The 18,436-nt window shown below is 34.3% G+C and overlaps 1 protein-coding gene across 2 annotated transcripts in view; it reads left to right on the forward strand.

Moving 5' to 3' along the window:
• Nucleotides 1-18,436, forward strand: part of USP14 (ubiquitin specific peptidase 14) — a 47,997-nt gene that overhangs the window by 26,176 nt on the left and 3,385 nt on the right. For both annotated transcript variants that reach the window (XM_058556850.1, XM_058556849.1), the window contains exons 6-15: nt 2,617-2,675; nt 5,512-5,642; nt 6,589-6,669; nt 7,044-7,129; nt 7,802-7,916; nt 10,601-10,666; nt 10,822-10,914; nt 12,019-12,147; nt 17,223-17,283; nt 17,653-17,760. In XM_058556850.1, coding sequence (XP_058412833.1) covers nt 2,617-2,675; nt 5,512-5,642; nt 6,589-6,669; nt 7,044-7,129; nt 7,802-7,916; nt 10,601-10,666; nt 10,822-10,914; nt 12,019-12,147; nt 17,223-17,283; nt 17,653-17,760 — 929 coding nt within the window. The remainder of the gene's footprint in view (nt 1-2,616; nt 2,676-5,511; nt 5,643-6,588; nt 6,670-7,043; nt 7,130-7,801; nt 7,917-10,600; nt 10,667-10,821; nt 10,915-12,018; nt 12,148-17,222; nt 17,284-17,652; nt 17,761-18,436) is intronic.

Genomic DNA, 18,436 nt, shown 5'->3' on the forward strand with positions numbered 1-18,436 from the left:
GAGAAGCGGCATGTCGGTGCGCGCCCGGGATCTGAACCTGGGCCGTCAGCAGTGGAGTGCGCGCACTTAACCGCTAAGCCACGGGGCTGGTGTTTTTAATTACTGAGTTATACAGAAAAGTGTACAAGTGAATTATCCTAGAGCAAACACATCCATGTAACCAGCAGAGATAAATATAACCCTATCAGTACACTAAAAATCCTGTCACTTATCCCTCCCTAATCACTACCCTAACCCTTCTTTCTAAAGTTGTTAATACTAACCTGACTTCTAACTTCATGGATAATTTTGCCTATTTTCAACTCTTTATGAACAGAAACATACAGATTGTGCTCATTTGGGTCTGGCTCATTGTGTTTGGTTTATCCATGTTGTGTATGTATATGTAGTTGCAGTTCATTTGTGTTCCTGCTGTATATTATATCGTTGTGTGCATACAATACCAAATAATTATCCATTGTTCTGTTGATGAATGTTTGGGTTGATTTGATACATGATTATTGGGACTATTTCACAGACGATAAAAAAAGTCAAGATGTCCTCTTTTTGTAGGTGATAAAGTAAAATAGATATTAAGTTAACTTTATTAATTACTTTCATGTTTTCTGTATCATTACTTAAGTTTTATTTTTTGACTTGTCAAAGACTAGAAAGATATTCTCTTGGTTCTTTTGTCTGTAAAACCTCTCAGTATTTCTGTCTCTTAAACCTCTCAGTGCTCCTCTCAATTCCTCGTCCTATTTTTGTAACAGTTTTTCTTTGTAAAGTTCAGTGTTAATGTAATTTGACTTATTGGATGGTTTTACCTTAATTAGGAATTATATGTTTTCTTGGTATAGAAAATGCAAGTTTTTTTGGGATGATATTATAGATAGCTATGAGTTTCCTATTCTTAGTTACTTAAAAAAAAAAAAAGATTGATAATTCTTAGTGTAGCTTTTGCCATAAGTGTAGAAATAGTTTCTTACTCATGTTATCCCATAACTAGAAGTAAAATTCAGTAACAGCAGAAGTTATGTAATTACATATTTCAGTGATGTTCTGGGATATATCTGCTTTGTTAGTACTTCATTTTAACTTCAAAATTGCCTTTTAAAAAGTTAATAAACTGTCTGACAGGGAACATTATGATTATCATTTTTTTAAATGAATATAAATAATTTAGGCATTGTGAATTATTGTGTATTGAAAAACTAAAAAATTTTTTTAGTTGCAGCAGTTTCCAAAAGATACAAGCAAATGTAAAAAAGAAAAATAAAACTCTTTAATTGAATATAATTTAGCATGTTTTCTGTGACCTCTTTCATTCTGCTTACGGAAGCACAGAGTTTTTTTGTTTGTTTGTTTGTTTTTTTGTGAGGAATATCAGCCCTGTGCTAACATCTGCCAATCCTCCTCTTTTTTTGCTGAGGAATACTGGCCCTGGGCTAAGGTCCGTGCCCATCTTCCTCCACTTTATATGGGACGCTGCCACAGCATGGCTTGCCAAGCAATGCATTGGTGCGCGCCCAGGATCCGAACCGGCGAACCCCAGGCCGCTGCAGTGGAGTGCGCGCTTAGCCGCTTGCGCCACTGGGCCGGCCCCGAGTTTTTGTTTTTTTAAATTGGAATATAATTTACATCTAGTGAAATTCACATATCTTAAGTGTTCAGTGTAATCAGTTTTGACAAATGCAAATTCTCTGTAACCGATTTTACAATCAAATTATAGAACATTTCCATCACCCTAGAAAGTTTTCTTGTACCTTTTCCCAGTCAATCTTCATCGTCTCCCACAGCCCAACTCCCCAGGCAGCTACTGATCTCATATCAGTTTTCTGCATTCTGGAACTTAAAATAAATATACAGAATGTACTTTTTTTTTTGGTTTGAGTTAGTTCACTCAGCATAGTTTTTGAGATTCATCCATGTTATTGACTGTATCAGTAGTTCTGCTTGTTCTACATTCTTGCCAATCTTGGGTAATATCAGTCTTTTTCATTTTAGTCACTCATGGTTTTATCATGGTGAATATACAGTCTCCCATCCCCCAATGTTTGATATTATCTGAATGATAATTTCTGATCTTTAGTCATAAGTTGTATTAGTAAATACTATGGTTTGAATATTTCTTTTGGATAGGCAGTCCTTTGTGCTGTTGTAAATTAACTGAAAATCATAAAGCTGAAAGTGAATTTAGAAATCATTTTAATAGAAACCCCTCCTTTTATAGGTGAGCAAACTGACTTGAAATTTAAGTGATTTATTTAATGTTATATAGCAAGTTAGTGTTGAATGTAGGTGTATTGATTTGGATTTAATGTTTTTAATCTAATGCTTTTTTCTTTGTTATTTCTGAAATTGTATTATTTGCTTTGTAATAGTGGACATTAAATGTGTCTCTCTCTTTTTTTTTTTTGGTGAGGAAGTTTCTCCCTGAGCTAACATCCGTTGCCAGTCTTCCTCTATTCTGTATGTGGGTTGCTGCCACAGCATGGCTGATGAGTGGTGTAGGTCTGTGCCTGGGATCCGAACCCATAAACCTGGGCTGCTGAAGTGGAGTGCGCCGAACTTAACCACTATGCCACAGGGCTGGCCCCTGAATCCTGTTATTTAAATCTGCCTTAATGTTCCTAGGTATGCAGGTGCCTTGAGAGCGTCAGGGGAAATGGCTTCAGCACAGTATATTACTGCAGGTCAGTATCTTAAGTATACTACTTTTTGAGAGGGCGTTATAGTATTGAGTAAATGATTTTTTAACTCACAATTTGTTTAGTACCTTTCAATTTACAAAATGTGATCACCTCGTTAAAATTGGAGTACTTAACACTTACGTTAAACAACTTGTGACTTATTTTATTATCTAAATTATAAACCAGTGATGTCTGTCCTTTTTGAAAAAGAAAAGCTTTGGATTTTTTTGGATTAAATTATAATTTGGGCTTTAGGTTCTATTAGTAAAATATATCTTTGGGGATATCCGGAGATAGATTTTATTATAGTTGTCATGATCATTATAAAAGAGAGTCTTAGTGAGAATTAGTGTAAGGAAGTGGTGTATGAGGTATGAGGAGAAATAGAAATTTTTAAAGGATAGCGGTAACTTACTTCTTAATTACATGAGACCATATATCCTCCTACCCCATTTTGGGACAGTTTTACAAATGAGTACTCGCTTAAATCATTGGGCTAGGTTGATGGGGTTTTTTATAGCCGTGCTTTTTTTCTTGGTAACAGCTTTATTGAGATATAATTCACATATCATACAATTCACCCATTTAAAATGTACAATTCATTGTTTTTTAGTATATTCTCAGAGTTGTGCAACCATCACCACAGTCAATTTTAGAACATTTTCCTCACTTCAAAAAGAAACTCTAACATTTAGCAGTCACCCTGTTTTCCCCTCACCACTCCCAGCCTTATGCAGCCACTGTCCGTCTTGTAGATTTACCTATTCTGGACTTCTGATGTAAGTGCAATTGCACAGTATGTAGTCTTTTTGACTGGCTTCTTCCACTTAGAATGTTTTCAAGGGCCATCCAGATTGTAGCATGTATCAGTACTTCATTCCTTTTTATTGCTGAATAAGAGTCCATTGTATGGGTATACCACATTTCATTTATCCTTTCGTTATTAATAGACATTTGGATAGTTTGCACTTTCCATTATAAATATTGCTAAACATTTGTGTACAAGTCTTCATGTGGACATATGTTTTCATTTCTCTTGGGTAAATATCTAGGAGTGGAATTGCTGGATCATATGGTAACTATATTTAACCTTTTGGGGAACTGCTAGACTGTCTTTCAAAGCAGCTGCATCATTTTACATTCCTCCCAGCACGTATGAGGGTTCCGATTTCTTTGTGTCCTTACTAACGTTTGGTATTGTCTGTCTTTGATTATAACCATCCTAGGGGTGTGAGGTGGTATCTCGTTGTGATTAACCATTAATTTTTAATACTAAAAACAGTAGGTTTCTTTGCATCATTTGGAGTTAGATTTTTCTCTGACCTTTTTTCCTGAAGGTAGATTTGTTGAAATGAAGTTTTTAATGAGAAGATGTGATCATATATATATCTAGTTCATTTGATTGTTTGTGTATCTAAGAGTAACTCAGAATTACTCTCCAGTGTCATGTAGGAGACTTGCAGTATTGATGAGATGAAAAATACTGTTCTTTATTTTTTTGCTTCTTGACTTTTTAACTTTTTTATTTTGAACTAAATTTAAATTTGCTGAAAAGTTGCAAAAATTCACTGATTACTTGTTGTCACATCTGATTCATCCTTCTCTATAATGCCTGTTCTTTTCTTCTGAACCATTTGAGAGTAAATTGCAGGCATCATGTCTTTTATTCCTGAATATTTCAATATGTATTTTGTAAGAATAAGGACATTAATAACTACAAGACAATTATTAGTTTTCAAAATCTCGGAGTTTAATGCTGATATAGTACTCCAAGTTACTGACTTTATTTAAATTTTGCCAGTTGACCCAATATTGCCCATTATAAAGTTGTTTTTCTTTTTTGCTTCAGGAGCCAGTTTAGGATCACACATTGCATTTAGTTGTTGTCATGTCTCATTAGAACTTTGAGATACTCTGTTCGTGTTATATATTAAATCTTAAATCATCTTTTTTTTGAATAGTGTATGCTTTAAAGTGTTGTTATACTTTAGGCTCTTTTATTTTAAAAATAATTAGCTTGGGAGTAATGTCTAAATTTCAGCCCTCCCTCTAAAAATATTTTTTAAACATTGTGTTTAGTTGTTTTTTCAGGAACATTTTATTGAGCACTTGCTTTGTGCTGAGATGTAGTATTTGCTGGGCTTCCGTGTGTTTAATAATGATAGATAACAGTTCACATCTTAATTAACAAAACAAGTCAAGATAAGCTAGATTAGAGTTTTGCTATACGTGAAGTAAGGGAAGTCAGCAGAGGAAAAGTATTCTGTACTCCAAGAGCAGGGCCAAGTCTGTGACCATGGGATTTGTGATGGTGAGAGGGAATAAGCAGAGGAAAGATTTTGAAGAACGTGAATTAGTTTTGGTTCTTAGCTGTTCAGTAGAGTCAGAAAGTATGTTTAAGGAGCCAGTTTTCAATGTTCAGGAGTTCAGTAGACGGGAACCAAGTATGGGCTTAGAGGGAGGTGCCTGGTAACGGCATAGTGGCGGAACAGTAACATTATGCCTGTTTGGTCCCTAGACAGAGGTTATGTGTTCTCTGTATTGAGTGAATATACCCTGCTTTGTTTGGGAAGACAAAGGCTGGCAAGGAGAGAAAGATGAAGAGGCAGGGCTCAGAAGTTGTTTATAGCTAGTGATTGCATTATAGTGTCTTCTGGTGAGTTCTTTAAGATTTAAAAACAAATCTTTTTCTTATTAGGAATCCAACAATTGCAAAAGGGATAGATATACTTAAAAATAGTTATTAAGCAGTTATTTGTATTAATCGAGAATTAATTTACTGTAGCATGTATTAAATATGTCACTATTTTACTAAGGCAGTGTTTGCTTTGTTTTTAAGCCCTTAGAGATTTGTTTGATTCCATGGATAAAACTTCTTCTAGTATTCCACCTATTATTCTACTGCAGTTTTTGCACATGGCTTTTCCACAGTTCGCAGAGAAGGGCGAACAAGGACAGTATCTTCAACAGGTAATCAGGGCAAGGTTCTATGGTTTTCATTTTGTAAATGTCAAACTTAGGTTTCCTATACTTACCATACTTATTAAAGTGTATTTGGAAATGCGGATATCAGTCCTCTCTAGATCACACCACTCTTATCTCTTGCCTGGAGTGGTGCAATAATCTGTTAACTGATCATTTTGCTTCTGCTTTTGTCCCTCTGCAGAGTTACCCCCACATCCCCTAGAGTCCTTTTAAAAATGTAAATAAGATGGTTCCTTGTTCAATACCTCTTAGTGATTTTCTATCCTAGTCCTGAATAGTCTAGCCCCTGGCTACCTCTCTGAGCTCCTCATGGGCCACTCTCCCCCTTGCTCACTTCTCTCCAGATACACTGGCTACTTAGCTGTTTTTAAACCCTCCAAGTATCCTCTTTCTGCAGAGCCTTTGCTTTCGTTCCTTTGGCTCTCAGATAAGTATGTGGCTGACTTCCTCACCTTGTTCAGATCTCACAGCTCAAATGTCAAGGCATCAGAGAGGCTTTCCTTGACTATCCTATTGAAATAGCACACTGTCCTTTCCCTAATCACTTTCTGCTCCCATATTGCTTTTTTTTCCTTCATAACTCTTCTCTTCACTTGAATTTATGTTATATTTTGTTTATATATGTCCCTCATAAACTTTTTCTATTTTTGGACTTTTTCTGTTTTGCTCACTGCTGTGTATTCCTAGTGTCTAGAACAGTGCTTAGGATAATTAGGAGCTCAGTAAACATCTCTTGAATGAGTGAATCAACTATTCTGGAATTCTTCATTGTTTTGAAGATCATGTAATATCTAATTTGGCTTAATATTTTTAAAGAAAAAAACAGCTTTCTTCCCCTTCACTAAGGAAATAGTAATTATTATAGAAGAATTTTATAGAACAAACACTGTCACAGCCAGAATTACTTACTGTGTCATTTTTTAAATTACAGGATGCTAATGAGTGTTGGATACAAATGATGCGAGTATTGCAACAGAAATTGGAAGCCATAGAGGATGATTCTGTTAAAGAGGTGATTGAAATATATTTGTGATTATAGTCTTTCAGTATACCTTGATTCCCCACCCCAAAGGATTGAAATAAATTCATCTTAATAGATAGACATGTACTTGAATACTTTAGATGTTCAGTCTGTAGTCAGAATTTGAAAGCTTACATTTGACGCTTGAATTCAATGTGTTATTTATTAATCTTAATCAGTTGATATTATTGAGCATCTGTGGTCTTTTGGTAATGTTTTTTGAATAGTAGAAGGATTTTACAGAAAGGGATTACATTTTAAAAAGCTTAAATATGTATTACTAAACTGGATTGTGTGGGAGGAAATACACATTAATATCTATATAGAGTAAAATTGGAGTCTTTATTTCATTTTAATTTTTGCAGACAGATTCTTCATCTGCATCAGCAGTAACACCTTCTAAAAAGAAAAGTTTAATTGATCAGTTCTTCGGAGTTGAGTTTGAAACTACGTATCCTTATGAGCCAAGATCTGTATAGACTGTACTCATAACTTATTAGAAGTGAATTGGTATAAAAAGCGTTGTTGACTGATTGGAGTGGTGGGTGGGCTATGAAGAAAAAAACTTGAGAGGTTTTTATGCCTGAAAAATATCATGGAAATTAGGAATTTGGAAAAATACACCCATTGGCGTGATCTTGTAGTTTAAATAAATGTACACTTAAAGGATATTCATTATTTTTTCCCTAAGAACATCTTTAGCAGAGTCTACCTCATTTTTCATCTCATAGAGAATAAATTTTTAATTGTATGAAATGGAGTATATATTATGTACATGAGATTGAACCAATTTATAAAACATGAATTTAGGGAAGTACTATTTTCTAGGTCATGGGTAGAAACTTAGACAAGATTTCTGTTTATGTATCTTTGGGTTTTTAAGACTGTATAAATACCAGTTTCTGTTTGTTTAGAGTTTATCCTTTTACACACATGGATTTCTTAGTATTGTTGCTAAGCAGATGAGCATTTTTAAGTTTGTTGAATCTCTATGGGGAAATCAAAATGTTTTAAATACTAATGAATTATACTATTAATTTTAATAGCATTAGGGTAGTTTACATTCAAGATTGTATAACAAATTGAAGGCCTGTTGGAATATTCCTTATCTTATTTTGCAAAGCATGAAATGTACAGAGTCTGAAGAAGAAGAAGTCACTAAAGGAAAGGAAAATCAGCTTCAGCTCAGCTGTTTTATCAATCAAGAAGTCAAGTATCTTTTTACAGGACTTAAATTGGTAAGGATGATTACAGTTGATCGTCATTATTCGTGGATTCCATATTTGCAAATGCACCTGCTCGCTAAAATTTGTTTGTAACCCCAACATCAGTACTCGTAATGCTTTCACAGTTGTTTGTAGACGTGCCCAGAGTGGCAAAAATTTTGAATCTCCTTACACACACCATCCCACCTGAGATCCAGAAAGGTGATCTCTGCCTTATTGTTTCAGCTATGATACTATAAAAAAGTGTCCTTTCTCAGGTAATTTTAGTGCTGCATTTTTTGCAAAAAGTTGGTGATTTTGCTGTTTAAAATGACCTTCAGGCCTGGTGCTGAAGTGCTGCCTAGTGTTGTAAGTGCAAGAAGGCTGTGATATGCCTTACGGAGAAAATAACGTTTGTTAGATAAGCATCGTTCAGGGACGAGTTATAGTGTAGTTTGCTGTGAGTTCAATGTTAGTGAATCAACAGTGTACGTTAGGTAAAGTGTCATTAAACAGAAACACACATAAAACAAGATTGTGTACTGATCACTTGACAAAAATGTTGTGACCAGAGGCTCACAGGAGGCCTCTGAGGGTGTTGTAAGAGGGTATTTTAATAATTATGAGGTATAAACTGTGATCGTACTGTGCAAATCAGGCCATAGAGTCATTCTGCCATTGCACTGGTATTGCAGTTGAGGCCCTAGAATTTAAGTGACTTTGTTGGTTTGTGGCAGAGTCAGATCTAGAACTTGCTCTATTCAATTAGTACTCTTTTTCCAGTGCCATACTAAAGAATGCACTTTAATGAGCAGATTGATAAAATATAACAGTTTTGCTTGCTAACTTATTAATTTGATGTGGTTTGGGGAATATGTACATCTCTTGAAAGAAAAACAGTGAATTGGGGAGGGATTACATTGATAAACAAGATAATTTGTCATTGGGGAGCTCCCACCTACAGATGGGGTAAGATTGATTAGGGGAAAAGTTGATAAACGTAGACGTAAGAAGCAGACAGATAAATAGTGATGTTCTTAGTCCTGTGATACTGAGGGGAGAGTTGTGGTGAGGCGTAATGGCTTTTAAGAGAAGTTCATTTTAAAAGCATACAAATACTAGCTCACCACCAAGAGTCCTGTAAGAAATCATGATGTGCAAGTTTCAGGGCATCAAAACATGGAGTTAAAAGTATTAATTGGAGAGTGTGGAATGAAATGTTTCGGCAGGGACTCTCCAGGATGATATTTTCTTCATAATTTTATAAATTCCGGGAAAACTAAATATCCTTGGAAACTTCTAGATGATAGTGGATTGGTGATAATACATACAGCTTACCTGTATGCATTGCACCAGATATGCTTTCTTGAAAAACATGTATTTATGAGATGTATTTATTGTCTTGGTAATTTTTTAGCTTGTTCTGATTATTCTTGAGTAATTTGGCTCCACATTTCTTTACCTCTTTGCTACTGAGTAAACTTGATTAAATGTTAAAAAGTTACTCCTCGGTGATTCCTTTTGTAATGTGATTAGTAATTTTTAAAAATCAAACTTATAAAGATTTTTTACACACGTGTAACATGTTTATGGTAAAATAACAGTAAATTGTTTCAGCACTGATTTCTTGTGTGTTAATATTAAAGCAGAGTATATTAGTAGTGCTATTTTTTTTTTTTTTTTTGCTGAGGAAGATTTGCCCTGAGCTAATATCTGTTGCCAATCTTCCTTTTTTTTTTTTTTTTTTTTTGCTTGAGGAAGATTAGCCCTGAGCTAACATCTGTGCTAATCTTCCTCTGTTTTGTATGTGGGTCGCTGCCACAGCATGGCTGACGAGTGGTGTAGGTCCGTGCCTGGGATCTGAACCCATGAACCCAGGCTGCCAAAGTGGAGGGTGCCAAACTCAACCACTAGGCCATGGGGCCAGCCCCATAGTAGTGCTAATTTTTTTGATATTAGAAATAGTAGCTAATGTTTATTGGACATGGAATATATGCCAAATAGTTTTCCCAGTTTTCTACATGTACTAACTCATGTAATTCTAACAGCAGTACTATAATGTAGGTAGTAGTATCACCATGTACAAATGGTGCCCAGAGGGGATAACTGTCTTGCCTAATATCCCACAGGCTGTAAGGAGTGGAAAGGCAGACATGATGGTTAAGATATGTATAATGGCTAAAGTCTTTCCCACGTTCGTTAGATTAACAGAGGTTTTCTGTAGTATGACTTTCCTCAAATTTAACAATAATTGACCTCAAATTTAACAAAAATTGATTCTGGAAGGCTTTTATGCATAAAGCATGAAGAACAAGGGTTTCCTACATTCTCTTAATTTTCCTCTAATATGAATATTCTGGTAATCCATAAGTAGAGGAATGCCATAAAAGGCTTTTTTATGTTATATAAAATACAATATAAACTCTCAGAATCTGAGCAACATTTGGGTCATAATTAAAAAACTTCAAACATTATTTACATTCTGAGAAGTTCACACCAGTATAAGTTATTTGATGCCTTTTAAAAACTGAACCATATCTAAAAGCCTTCCCACATTGTCTTCATTCAAATTATTTCTCAGTGGTATGAATCTATCCACATACTGTATGTTGTCTATTAAGTAGTATTAATTTTTAAAAGAATTAAAGATTTGATTCTATGTTGCCGAAAAAATTCTTTAAAACTGATGTTTGGTCTACTGTTATGTTCTTTTTTAGCGACTTCAGGAAGAAATCACCAAACAGTCTCCTACATTGCAAAGAAATGCTTTGTACATCAAATCTGTAAGTTGTACATTCCTTTTGAAATAGAACTCTGTTTTGTTGAAAGGTTTCCAGTTAATTAATATTACCCAGTCTTTGTTTTCACCAAACCAAAGAATTAAAAACTTGTGTGGTATTTGCATGTAATAGGAATTCTTTCCATTTTCTCTCCTCAGTCCAAGATCAGCCGGCTACCTGCTTATTTAACTATTCAGATGGTTCGCTTTTTTTATAAAGAGAAGGAATCTGTGAATGCTAAAGTTCTTAAGGTTAGTAATGAACTTTAGTATAATAAAATATTATAATTCTTTGAAGGCAGTCCCTAACAGTAGGTTTCTTTATTCCTTTAGGGATAATTAAACTTTCTTCGAAATACTGTACATAGGGAAGTTATTAACATTAGATGAGTGGTTCTTAACCGGGAATGTGTATTGGAATGCTCTATTGTTATTTTTATTTTAAGTCATACACATGTCTGGCTTCTCCTCCTTCTCCCCCCACCCCGCTTCTAATTGAGCGGGGCCTGAGTTCTTAAATTTTCAAAAGATTCCTAGATAATTCTGATGAATGCCCCCCACTCCCCAGAAACATTGCTTTAGATCAGATCCTCAACTTCAGAGATACTGATCCTGTAGGTTTGGGGATGGGAGAGGGGTGAGGGGTAGTATAACACCCCTCTCTGTTCTAGGTGATTCCTTATTCCAGGTTAAAGGAGAGTGTTAAATTACTGATGCCCAAAGAGTACTTAAATTGTAATCTCTTGATGTAGGAGCCAGGCTAATGATTTAGCTGTTTTATTGAACAGAGTCCCTGATCCTTGGGAGAGGTAGAATTCTAGCCTCTTGAGCTGAAATTCATAATACATTTTGAAATATACTTAGTGTTATATGAGAAGGTTAAATGTAGTTGAAGTTATCTACTAGTGTTAACTTTAAATATATTAATATTAGTTATTGAACTGTATCACTATTGTTTCTATGTAAAATTGTATTTCAAATTAAAGTCATAAGTGACCCCATTTGTAAATTGACTCCACTGCTGGTTTTAGGTATCCATTATTTTCACAGCAACTAGTCTGATATTTCTGAAATGTTTCTTTGTCATATAAATTTTGGTAATTTCTCTGTGGTCAGTTTCATGCGTTAAAATGTTTAATGGGAAAAAAGTTTTAAAAACTTACCTTAAGTTAGGACCAGATTGAAAATAAGCACTGTGATATTTTCAACTGTATAGATTTCCAAATGACTTTTACAGATTTTATTTTCGACTTTATTTGCATATGAAGGCACTGCTTTAAAAGTGTGATAGATATTTTAAATAACTACTTTTATAAGTCTGTTTACACATTTTTGTTTTCTTTTTGGTTTATATAGGATGTTAAATTTCCTCTTATGTTGGATGTGTATGAACTGTGTACACCAGAACTTCAAGAGAAGATGGTCTCGTTTCGATCAAAATTCAAGGATCTAGAAGATAAAAAAGTGAATCAGCAGACAAAGATAGTAGGTTCTTATACTGATTTTCTAATCTTAATATTTTAATCTTAATATTTTAATCTTCACTCACTGTTCACTGATTACTTTGTATTGTTAATCTATTAGTAAAAATGGATGAACCTGTGTCTTATTTAGCCTACCTACAAATCCTGCATATATTGGTGCAAGCCTTTAAAGTTAGGTATATTTTAACATAAGTAAAAGAACTCTTATGGTAAATGGGTTCTTTGTGGTAGAATAAGCTTAATATTTTCTTTTCCTGAATAATCAGCTTATATTCCTTTTATATTTGTCTCCTCAAAGCATTTCACATAAAATCTTGCCTAGTATTTTCAGCATATTTTATTATTTTCCTTGCAAAGCATGGAGTTATCTCCATTTTTAGATGGAATTTGTGGTAAAGAATATTGGTTCATTTATGCTCCCTGTGCTGACCAAGTTGTTTTTAGTAAGTGCTGCAGGTATGCCTGTCACTGCTAAAACTGTAACCTTACCAACTTTATATTTAATAAATTGTATTATTTTAGGTTCAGATAAGGTAAAGCTGAATTATGTGTTGGATTTTTTCTTAAAAATGAAAGAGATATTTTCTGGTAACTAGAAATATTTTCAGTGTGATGTTATAATGTATCAGATTTTAAAATTAAATTCTTCTGCGGGTTACCGTGTGTGTGTGTTTTAAAAGCAATTTAAGAAAAATTTAAACTGTATTTTGAGATAATTATAGAATCACATGCAGTTATAAGAAATAATACAAAGAGATTCTGAGTTCCTTTTACCCAGTTTCCCCTCACGGTAACATCTTGTAAAACTATATTACAACCAGTATATTGACATTGGTGCAATCTAGGTACAGTACATTTCCATCACCACAAAGATCCCTCATGTTTGTCCCTTTGTGGTCAAACCCACTTCTGTTTTGCCCCTACTGCCTCCTTAATTCCTAGCAACCGCTAACCTGTTTTCCATTTCTATAATTTTGTCGTTTCAAGAAAGTTATATAAATGGAATCATACAGTGTGTAACCTTTTGGGATTGACTTTTCTCACTCAACCTAATTCTCTGGAGTTTAATCTAGGTTGTTTCATATAGCAGTAGTTCCTTTTTTATTGCTGAATAGTATTCCATGGTATGGATATATCACAGTTTGTTTAACCATTCACCCATTGAAGGATAGCTGGATTGTTTCCAGTTTTGTCTATTATGAATCAGGCTGCTGTAAGCATTTATGTACCAGTTTTAGAGTAAACAAAAATTTTCATTTCTCTGGTATAAATACCCAGGAGTATAATTGCTAGTGCATGGTAGTTGTATATTTAATTATTTAAGAAACTGTCAAATGTTTCCCATAGTGGCTGTACCATTTTAGATTCTCATCAGCAGTATATGAATGATCTACTTTCTCTACATTCTTGCCAGAATTTGATGGTGTCACTGTTTTTTATTTTAGCTATTTGGATAGGTTTGCAGTGATATCTCATGGTTTTAATTTGTATTTCTTAATGATGTCAAACATGTCTTCATGTGTTTCTTTGCCATCTATGTATCCTCTTTGCTGAAATATCTCTTTACGTCTTCTACCCACTTTCTTTTTTTTGAGGAAGATCAGCCCTGAGCTAACATCCGTGCTAATCCTCCTCTTTGTGCTGAGGAAGACCAGCTCTGAGCTAACATCTATTGCCAGTCTTCCTCCTTTTTTTCCCCAAAGCCCCAGTAGATAGTTGTATGTCATAGTTGCACATTCTTCTAGTTGCTGTACGTGGGATGCAGCCTCAGCATGGCCAGAGAAGCGGTGCCTTGGTGCGCGCCTGGGATCCGAACCTGGGCCGCCAGTAGTGGAGTGCGTGCACTTAACCACTAAGCCACGGGGCCGGCCCTCTACCCAGTTTCTAATTGTGCTGTTTGTTTTTATACTCTTGAATTTTGAGAGTTCTTTACATTCTAGATACTAGTCCTTTGTCAGATATATGGTTTCCAAATATTTTCTCACAGCCTGTAGCTTTGTCTTTTCATCCTCTTAATTGGGGTCTTTTGCAGAGGGAAAGTTTTAAATTTTGATGTAATCCAGTCTGCTTTTTCTTTGGTTGCTCTTGCTTTTGGTGTCATATCTGAGAAACCATTGCCTAGTCAAACAAAGGCCATGAAGATTTATGCCTATATTTTCTTCTAAGAGTTTTATAGTTTTAACTCTTTCATTTAGGTTTTTGATCCATTCTGGGTTAATTTTTGTATATGGGATGAGGTACAGGTCCAGATTTGTTCTATTGAATGTGAATATCCAATTATCCCAGCACCATTTGGTGAAAAGACTATTCATTGCCTATTCATTGAATGGTCTTGGCACCCTTGGAGAGAAAATCAGTTGACCATAGATGTGTATTTCTGGACTCGCAGTTTTATTCTGTTGGCCTGTATGTCTGCCCGTATGCCAGTACCACAGTCTTGATTACTGTAGTTTTGTAGTAAGGATTGTGGCAAAGGCTGTCTTCCAACTTTGTTCTTCTTTTCAAGATTGTTTTGGCTCTTCTGAGTCCTTTGTATTTTCATATTTATTTTAGGATCACCTTGTCCATTTTTTCAAAAATAGCAATTGTAATTTTGATGAGGACTGCGTTGAATGTATAGATCAATGTGGGGACTATTGCCATTTTAATAATATTAAGTCTTGCAGTCCATGACTTGATGTCTTTATGTAAGTTTTCTTTAATTTATAGTTTTTAGTGTGCAAGTCTTGTACTTAGGTTAAATTTATTCCTAAGTATTTTATTCTTTTTGATGTTTTTGTGAATGGCATTGCTTTCTTAATTTCAATTTTAGATTATTCATTGATTTTTGTATATTGATCTTATATCCTTTACTTTGCTGAACTGGTTTATTAGCTGTTTCTTTTTTTCCTCTTTTATTGTTTGAGAGAGATTGTATTAATTCTAATTAATTAATACCAAAAGAGAATTGGTATTAATTCTTTTTTAAATGTTTGGTACAATTGTCTAGTGAAACACTCTGGGCCTGGAGATTTCTTTTTCAGGAGTTTTTAAATTACACATTCACCTTCATTTGTAGGAATGGGCTCTTCAAATGATCTCTTTCATATTGGGTTTGTTTTGGTAGTTTGTGTTTTCATGGAATTGATTCATTTCATCCAGCCTGTCAATTTTATGTATGTAGAGTTGTTCCTAGGATTCTACTTCTTTTAATGTCTTCAGGGTGTGTAGTGATATATATCCTGATCATTCCTGATATTGGTAATTTGTGCCTTTATTTTTCCTTTGTCTTGCTAGAGGATTGTCAATTTTATTGATCTTTTCAAAGAACTGGCTGTTTGTTTCATTGATTTTTCTCTATTATTTTTCTGTGTCTAGTTTTATTGACTTCTACTCATTATTATTTGCTTTTTCTGCTTGCTTTGGGTTGATTTTTCTCTTTTTCTAGGTTCTTAAGAGATATGGGAACTTAGATTTTTTATTTCAGACTTTCCCCTATTTTCTAATGTATGCATTTGGTGCTATAAATTTCCCTCTCAGCAGTGCTTTTCCTTTAAATTTGTTGAGGTTTGCTTTATGGCTCAAGATATAATCTATCTTGGTAAGTGTTTCATGGAAAGAATGTGTATTCTACTAAGTGGAATGTTCTATAGATGTTGATTAGATCCACTTGGTTGATGGTGTTGTTGCATTTTTCTATAGCTTTGCTGTTTTTCTGTCTAGTTCTATCAGTTGTTGAGAGAGGAACGGTGAAGTCTTCAACTAAAATTGTGGAGGTGTCGTTTCTCCATTCAGTTCTGTCAGCTTTTGCTTTGCCTATTTTGTAGCTCTTATTTGGCACATACACATTTAGGATTGCTATGTCTGTTTGGTGGAGTGACCCTTTTATTATTATGCATTGTCCCTCTGTCCCTGATAATTTTCTTTGCTCTGAAGTCTACTTTATCTGATATTAATATTGCCTTTATTTTTATTAATATGCTTTTTTTTGTTAACGTTTGCATGATATATCTTTTTCCGTCCTTTTACTTTAAATTTGCCCATACTCTTATGTTTGAAGACAGTTTATTATAGACAGCATATAGTTGGGTCATGTTTTTTAATCTGCTCTGTTAACCTGTCTTTTTATTGGTATATTTAGACCATTTGTACTCAGTGTAATTATTGATATGTTAGTGTTTAAATCTAATATTTTGCTGTTTGTTCTGTTTTTCATTTCTCTTTTTTGCCTTCTTGTGGGTTACTTGAACATTTTTTAGAATTCTTGTTTGATTTATCTATAATGTTTTCAAATGTATTTCTTTGTATAGCTATTTTTTGTGGTTGCTCTAGGTATTACATTATATATATAAAAACAAGGGGTTGACCTAGTTGCCATTTTTTGTTGCGGATCCTTTCTCTTATCACTCCGGCTGTCTTGAAACTGCTTGCATTGTCTTCATTACCATTATAGTTTTCAAGAACTTTGTGCCCATATGCCTAGATAAGTTGTTTAATCTTTTTGTATTACACATTGAAATTGGTTGATTCAGGGAGTTCCCACTAAAGATCCTTGTCTAAAGTAGTAAATCATGCCTCTTTTAATATAGGTAAATATTTACTGAATTAAATATTTCTGTTCGTTTGGGCTGAAGTGGCAGGTGGCCATGGCTTAGTAGATTTAATATTAGTTGTAGTATTCAACTTGCCTTTTTTTGTTTTGAGGCAGCTTTTTTGTCTTTTCACCTATGTGTGTTTTGATAATATTTTGGTAGAATTATAGATGTGGGTTTCCTTTTTCTACCCAAGAGCACTGTTTATCTGTACTGCTATATTCACCGGTATGCTCTAGCTTTAGTGGTTTAAAATTGGTTCTTATAATCAGAGGGTCTGTTACTATATACTATATATACAAGATTGTATATTATTAAAGTGTAGGACCTTTGGGTTTACAGTTTTATGTTAATGTGTAGTTATTTTATTAAATTGTAAGGTAGACAATATTTGTGTCAGTACTTTGCACTGTAGTCAGTAAATAGTTGTGGAAATGAATACTCATTGAGAATACAAATTTTATTCCAATATCATGATTTAAAATTAAATATTTTTTCCCCTCAGAGTGACAAAAAGAGTAGTCCCCAGAAAGAAGTTAAGTATGAACCCTTTTCTTTTGCTGATGGTAAGTGAAATCTTCATTTTCAATTGAGTTATTGTGTGTGTGTGTGTTTTTAAAAGATAAAATTACTGTCTTGCCACATCTTTTTTCAGATATCATGCTTATGGGAAAAAATGTTGTTTCTTGAAGTATAATTTACCTTAATATGACATATAGTAAAAATCACTTTTTAGCCTATAGTTCTGTGAATGATATCATCCTTCTTAAAACATCTTTCATGAAGCCTTAACTTGGATTGGACAGTGGTATTTTACTGTATTCTAATAATACTTCTCTAGGCTAAACTTCAGAGTTGTTCTTGCTTGTTACCTAGCTTGAGCAAGCAAATGTCTGTTCATTGTGTAATATAATTGGATTTATGTCTTTCTGTAGACATTGGCTCCAATAATTGTGGATACTATGATTTACAAGCAGTGCTAACACATCAGGGAAGGTCTAGCTCTTCAGGTCATTATGTATCATGGGTGAAGAGGAAACAAGGTAAAGATTCTATTTTTTTCAATTGTTACATGTCATTTTAACAGTTTGTTTAGTATAATGATAGCACAGTGGTTCTCAAACATTTTGGTCTCGGGATCCCCTTACATTCTTAATTATTGTGGACCCCCAAAACATTTCTTTTTTTTTTTTTGTGAGGAAGACTACCCCCGAGCTGACATCCATTGCCAATCCTCTTTTTGCTGAGGAAGACTGGCCGTGGGCTAACATCTGTGCCCATCTTTCTCTACTTTATATGGGACGCAGCCACAGCGTGGCTTGACAAGCGGTGTGTCAGTCTGTGCCCGGGATCCAAACCTGTGAACCCAGGGCTGTCAAAGCAGAGCGTGTGAACTTAACTGCTACGCCACTGGGCCGGCCCCCAAAAACCTTTTGTTCATGAGGATTATTTATCTTAATATTTACTATAATGGAAATTAAAACTGAGAAATAAATTCATTTTAAACTGACAGTAATAAACCCATTACATATTAACATAAATAAAACATTTAAAGATAAAAATAATTTCCAGAATAAAAAAAATTAGCAAGAAATGATATTGATTTACATTTTTATAAGTCTGTTTTGTCTGGCTTACTAGGAGACAGCTGGATTCTCCTATCTGTTTCTGCATTCAGTCTGTTGCTTTATCCCATTGTGTAGCTTCTGGAGGATTCCA

The sequence above is a fragment of the Diceros bicornis genome, chromosome 16, assembly GCF_020826845.1.
Source record: "Diceros bicornis minor isolate mBicDic1 chromosome 16, mDicBic1.mat.cur, whole genome shotgun sequence".
NCBI classification, from domain to species: Eukaryota; Metazoa; Chordata; class Mammalia; order Perissodactyla; family Rhinocerotidae; genus Diceros; species Diceros bicornis.